Source organism: Saccostrea echinata, unplaced genomic scaffold (genome assembly GCF_033153115.1).
Source record: "Saccostrea echinata isolate AGI-Se365-2 ecotype Australia unplaced genomic scaffold, CSIRO_AGI_Sech_v1 ptg000011l, whole genome shotgun sequence".
In the NCBI taxonomy this organism is placed as follows: Eukaryota; Metazoa; Mollusca; class Bivalvia; order Ostreida; family Ostreidae; genus Saccostrea; species Saccostrea echinata.
The window spans coordinates 4402827-4409921 of record NW_026889760.1 but is presented as its reverse complement, the minus strand read 5'-3'; the positions used below and the strand labels follow the sequence as shown (position 1 = coordinate 4409921).

General features: G+C 32.6%; 1 protein-coding gene across 1 annotated transcript; it reads left to right on the top strand.

Moving 5' to 3' along the window:
- Positions 1 to 2326: 2326 nt before the first annotated feature.
- LOC133184881 (piggyBac transposable element-derived protein 4-like) lies at positions 2327 to 5796 on the top strand. The gene is made up of 2 exons (XM_061319955.1): positions 2327 to 2598; positions 4461 to 5796. The coding sequence occupies exons 1-2, from the start codon at positions 2327 to 2329 to the stop codon at positions 5794 to 5796; spliced, it is 1608 nt and encodes a 535-aa protein (XP_061175939.1).
- The last annotated feature ends 1299 nt before the right edge of the window (positions 5797 to 7095 follow it).

The following is a 7095-nucleotide window of genomic DNA, read 5'->3' as shown; positions in this document are numbered from 1 at the left end:
CAACCCGTATTACACATAGTTAACAAAGTAGTATTTTTGTGAATATGTTATCTATTTCAAATTATTATAAAATATTGGTTGGGATAAATTGAATTTCGATCGGGATTGTGCAAATTAAAGATATACACGCTATAACTTGCGTCAGTTAAAAATAAAGTTGGAAATTCATTTATTTTGTTTACCAAATAAAGTTACGAAAATATTGTAAATTACACAATTGGAAATGAACGCATTATAAAGATCTCAAATCAGTTATAATTATTGTTATTTGAAAACCACCAGTATTAACCGTTTACTCTGTAATGACAGATATTAACTTTTATTCAAAATCGTTGTCAAAATGCAATACCTCGTTGTCTATGATTTCCCGCGGACATGTGTGTTTATACACTGTTTACACACTTCCTTCATCAATATTCCTGGCTGAATTCTTAATTGCAGATCTTGCTTAATTGTTTTGTTATTACAACGACTTATTTAGTAAAACTTTGTGGAAAATAATTATTTTTTTATTGCACATCATGTTTCTCAAATCATTTATAATAATCATTTTGTTTCACATAAAAAAAATCGCGTTTATATAGCGTGTATATCTTTAAAAAAATAATTTCTCTAAAACTTTGCAATTGCATTTCAATTTTTTAAAAAAAAATATGATTGTCTAACATATCCTTAGTAGCTTTGACTTTTTCTTGAATATATTCATAAGTTTCAAAAATATTTACAAATAATAAATATTTTTGTTAAATATTAAAATATCTATCTGGCTTTTCTTCATATATTTTAATAGGTACATGTATTCATATTGTGCATTTATGAACAGCAATATATCTCTAAAGTATCTTTAAATATTTACAAGTACTTTTTTATGTTCTTCAACAAATTGGTAAAAAATTCTTATAAAAAGATTATGAGCTAATTTCGGTCTTTCAAATGCCGAAACCATAACTTAACAGGGAATGTTTTAAAGACATATGAAATAAAAGTTTGGTGTGCCATTCCTCCTTAATTAAATTAAAAATTATTTAAATTTTTTCAGCATTTTGATGATAAAAAAAATAATTAGGTCTTTCCACCTTTCTGTGGAAAGACCTCTTGAAATGCTTCTGTTTATTATTATTATTATTATTATTATTATTATTATTTTTCCGCTACCGCCTTTTGAACCGAAAGACTTATCAAAAAGTTTTATAGTTCATGATACTCGACATCAAAAGTTATTTCGAAAAACTACCCAACGAGTATGACCTATGACCCCTTTCAGAGTTCTTGCCCCTTGTACGAAAAACCTTGTTATCGCTACTCCTTCGAAACCGTAAACCGTAGAGGTACGAAACCTTCATCAATGTCTTCGACTTATTGAGGGGACTCTTCAATCCTTTCATTGCGAAAGTATTTGTCCACCCCTTTTATGAGTTATTGCCCCTGAAAGTTTTTGATGTTTACGAATAATTAAAAATTTTCAAAACGATAAGTCGTAGAGACATGGGACCAACTGCATAAGATTCATTGACCTTTGACCTTAAAATATATGCAAAGGTCAAAGGTCAAGGTCATTGAAAATATGAGAAATTAGGCTCTTTTTATATCTCTTTTGTCTTTCAATATATATTAAATATCTTTGCATCATTAATATGTCCTCTTAAAACTATTTCAAAGATTTCATACTAGTCCCCGGAAATTTACCCCTTTAAACGTTATTGCCCCTTTTACTGAAAAACTTGTTATCGCTACTCCTCCGAAACCGTAAACTGTAGAGACACAAAACCTTCACTAATGTCTTCAGGGTCTTTAGACACAACTTCAATCTATTTAGTGCGAAAGTATCCGATGACCCCTTATATGAGTTATTGCCCTTTAACGTCTTTGCACTTACTATTAAATCTTATAACTTTGAAACTAAAAGTCGTAGAAGTATGGGGTCAAGTGCAATGTGACCCTTGACCTTTGACCTTGAATATTTTTTAAGGTCAAAAGTCAAGGTCATTTCAAATTTTTAAATTTTTTCATTTTTTCTATCTTTCAAGCCATTTATGGATTCTTTTTGTATAAAAATTTACTTTAGAGAGTAAAATATAAAAATTAAAGAAATTTAAAGAAGGTGGAAAGACCTCTAATTGTTCGAGAACAATTAGTCTCCTAGTTTGTTATTATAAAGCAGATTACCGTACAGGAACATACATGAAACAAATAAAAATAAACATGATAAAAAGGGAAAAATAACGTGTCTTGACGTTGAACGTCATATTTTGATTATGACGTCATTACATCATTACGACCAGCGTCCTGCAACGGTGAATTTAGACAGGTGTCTGTAGACTTAAAAATGAGCGAAACTGACTCTGAAGATTTTTCTGAAAACTCTGACTCAGAATTAGAGACCGAAATTGAAACTGACGATGAAGAAGAAATGGTGTATGTGAACCAACAGCCCTGGATACGCGCCCTTCCCCCAGAACCAGAGGACCAAGAACCGTCCAATTTCAAGGAAAATCTTGGACCAAAAAATATGCCACCACACGACAGCAAGCCCATTTCTTATTTCTTTCTTATGGTGACTATTGACCTTATCAATAGGATGGTATTGGAGACCAACAGGTATATTCCTTTTTCCTTATTCTCTTCGGGAGGGGGGGGGTCTATTTGATTGCACAGTTTTAAAAGTGCATTAATGTGGCCATTAAATGGACAACACACTGTACTGTACCTACACGTTGTCAGTAAAATGGAGATCGAGTATTTGATCCCACTTAAACAAACATATATAATTGAAATACTAGTATATAATTCTCCTTTTTAGAAATTTGCTTAAGAGCCCTCTATACGCAGCACACTAAAGAGTTCTGATTTTATGGTATTTTTATGCAGATAGAGTAATCTACCCTTTGATGTAAAATTTAAAAAAAATGAAATATACAGTTTATTACTTGATCTGCGATCAAATTGAGCATTCATAGCATTTTAATAGGCCAAGATTAAAAGATTGAAAACTTCATTTGCAGGTATTTTGCCCACTTTAGTAAACAAGAGTGATTTGTGTTCATCAGTACTTCATTGTCTTTGAACATTTTTCCTGGGGGTAAATGCAAGATACCTTATGTTGAAAATGTAATAGATGAACTCAATATTTACACCTTTACACACTACAGTTTTCTCAATGTCCAAAAAATATATTACTTTAGTGTATAGAGGGGCTTTTATGATGCATGAACAAAATGTTCACATTACTTTGTGAAAGAGGTCCCTTGTGAGACAGGTTTATATACTATCTGATTTATTGTAAAATAATTACTACAGTATATTGTTTGTTATATTGTACAATATCGGCTCGAAAGAATGTCCGTCCAAGTCAAAAAGGGTTTTCGAGCCTACGGAGCCGCTGGAGGGCCAGATAAAAATATTTATTTCTTCAGACTAACTAAATAATTAGAAATTCGTTCGGAGAAATTAGATATTTGTTCGGACGAATTGGGAGTTCCTTCGGACGAATTAGATATTTGTTCGGACAAATTAGATAGTATTTTAGAGGTAGTAGGACAGAATATTATTGAATTTCATTTACAGCATTTCTACATTTTATACATTCACAGTATCAGTTTGGAGGTTTGATAGGTCAAAGATTCACTAGCCTGGAGGACTCAGGAGATTCTGAATCCCACTCACTAATACCTTATATAAGGAAATAAAGAATGAATGAATGAATGCCAAAATATTTTCAAGTTGTTTCCCCCTCTAATTATAAACAATTAATTTGTCTTAATCATTGCGACGCTTAATATGCATTAAATCATAGTATTTTGTACTTTTTAATACTTTGCATACTTAGTATATGTACATGTACTTTCATGAAATTTAAATATAAATATAAATTTTTATATAGTTTTTTTAACAGATATAAGACATATTCTACATGAACAAATATCTAATTTGTTTGTCCGAACGAATTTCTTAATTGTCCGAACGAATTTCTAATTCGTCCGAACAAACATCTAATTTGTCCGAATGAATATTTTAAATTAAGTCGTCTGTTACAAATTAAGAGCAACTGAGGTGAAATAATCACCCTAATGGCCTATGGCTTTAAAACTGCCAGCTTCTCAAGAGAGAAAGAAAGATCGATATGGTCAGAGAGAAGGAAAGAACCCCCCTCCCCAGCCCTCTGATATTGTCTTAGATACATCTCACCGCCTACCAAAGTTTCAATTTACCTGAGTAGTTGTGGGTCACATGATTTCTCTCTCTCTCTTATTCTCTCTCTCTCTCTCTCTCTCAATCAAACGTGTGTACAATTTATATTTTTAAAAATGCTTATGCTAGTATTTCTTATATCATTTGTCTAACATTTGAAATCAATTCAAACACAAATACATGTATCTAGAAGAAAAAAATCGAAAAAAAAAAATGATTTTTTCTCAAAATTGACAGATCTACATTTACAAATAATTAATCCCTCCTTGTAGATATGCCGCGCAGTACATTGCAAGTAAGGATTACATACGGAGATTTTCAAGACTGCTCGATTGGCGAAGAGTTGGAGAAGTTACATTCAACGAAATGAAAGCGTTTATCGCCGTTATACTAAATATGGGGCTAATTAGAAAGGCAAACATTAGTGAATACTGGCACACAACATATAAAAGTCAGGAAACAAGCTGGTTACGGAGTGTATTTAGTAGAAATAGATTTCAACAAATTCTACAGTTTTTTCACTTGGTTAACAACAATGATATCCCAAACAGGAATGATCCCAACTACTGTCCCGCAGCAAAGTTTCAGGTGCTTGTTGACCATTTTAATATCCAATCATCAAACCACTTAGTTCCTGAACAAAATATCAGTATTGAGGAAAGTTTAATTGCAACAAGAGGTAGATGTACAATGTTGCAATACATTCCATCAAAAAGTGCAAAGTTCGGGGTTAAAATATGGATGCTTGTAGAAGCAGCGTCGGGTTATATTTTTAATATGAAAATATATAGAGGTAAGCGGTATGATCCCACCCCCAGGGGCACAACACAAGGCTCATATGTCATTAATATGTTACTTGCGTCGTCCAGATTACTGAACAAGTGGTATCACGTGGTTTGTGATAGTTTTTTCACATCTATTGATTTGGCCAAACAACTTCTCCGTGATCATACATACATAACTGGAACACTTAAACAAAATCGCTACATGCCAAACAAAATTAAAAATCCTCAGTTAGGACAAAATGAGTCTATCTATATGCGTCAAGGTGAAGTAGGTCTCTGTAGTTATAAAGAAAAAGAACACAGAAAACCAGTCCGAATATTAACAACGAAAGAAAAGGCGGTAAACAACGTACACGGTAAGCCTAAAGTGCTCGACTTCTATAACAAAAATATGGGTGGTGTGGACCTTGCAGATCTGATGATGACCTCATACAATAGCAACAGAAAGTCCATGAAAGTCTGGCGAAAAATAGTTTTCAACTTGATACACAGAATGGTAATTAACTCATATATACTCTATAAAAAGAATACGTCAGATGTTCCGGTGAAAAGCAGGCTTTCTTTTATTCAAAGTATTATATACGATCTAGCTAAAGACCATCTGACCGATAAAGAGGACACTGTTGAGAACACGGCTACTGGACGAGGATTTGTCAAAGTAAAACTCAGGAAGCTTCCAAGTGGCAGGCAAAAAGAATATTCGGTTTGTTCGGACCGCTACGGCTTTGGTGGTCGCCGAAGAGCGAGAACAATCTGTACTTGCTGCCATAGAGGGTTACATAAAGACTGTTTAATTGACCACTTATGTGTGGCTGAGGACTAAACTCTGTCTATTAGTTGGAATACACAGTGACTTAATAGTTGATAACAGTATAATTTGCAGACATCTGTCCGTTTGCCTTATATATAGTTGAGCTTTTAGGTATGGCATCATAAGTGTCCACGTGTAACGTGTGTCTCAAAGTCTTTAACGTACAAAGTTGATCATTCTTATAAATTACAGGTGATTTATGAGGGGAAAAAATATTCATTTTGCTTACACTTTGAGGTTAATTTTTTTTTTTTTTTTTTTAGATATAATTAGCAATTAGCACATTTGTAAAATGAATATAGTGTGTGTTCGCAAACAGATCTACTGTACATGTACACGTAATTTCCATATGTAAAGGTAATTTACTGATTATTTTACGTAACTTACAATCAGAGCCTGTGAGTCTGATCCCCTTCTTGAGTGTTAAATTGTTTACGTTTATACCGTCATTTAAATAAATGACATAATTCATCTCTATGAATGTGTTTTATTTGATTTGTACAAATTTAGCAAAAACTAGCTGCAGTGAGCTAGCCTAGCATTAGAAGACATAAAAGTAATTTACTGATTTAAAACGGCATATACATAAGTGATTTATAGTCGATTATTTTGTATTCTTATCTATTGCCACAGCACATGCATATAGAATATCATGATAAGGCTATCTATAGGTCCCTGCTATCTCTAGCTTGTTACATGTAGATATAGTGCCGACATTGAATATAAAATTAATTTTACTGAAATTATAATGATATTTTGTTATTTCATAATTACCACAATCAAATCAGTAAAGTATTGAAATTGATGGAATTTTCGTGTTTATGTATATATTTTAAAAGAAACGTGTGTGTGTGTGTGTGTGTGTTTGTGGAAGGGGGAGGAAGGCAAAGGAATTTTGGTTATTATTCCGATAAAATTCAAATCAGAATTCATTGTTTGCATTTTCTAAAGATCAAGAGAAATGAAATATACTTGTGTAAAATTGGCGTTCTATCGTATATTCCAGACATACATTCAGTATGGAAAAAATATTTTTTTTAACAAAAAGGGGTTGTCAAAATGGCGCGAAACTACACACAATGAAGGAACGTCATAATTAGTTTTATTGGTGACGTAATGAGTTAAGCGGTAGGCCCAAATTAGGCCCATGGCACTTAACGTAGTTTTTAAGAATAGGCCCAAAATAGGCCCACGGCACAAAGAATGTTAAAAAAATGAAACACGAAAACGTTTAGTAAAGCTTTAGCGCTTTCATTTTCAATCTTCAGAAGCTTTACAATAGGTAACATAGCAACATAACGTCATAACGTC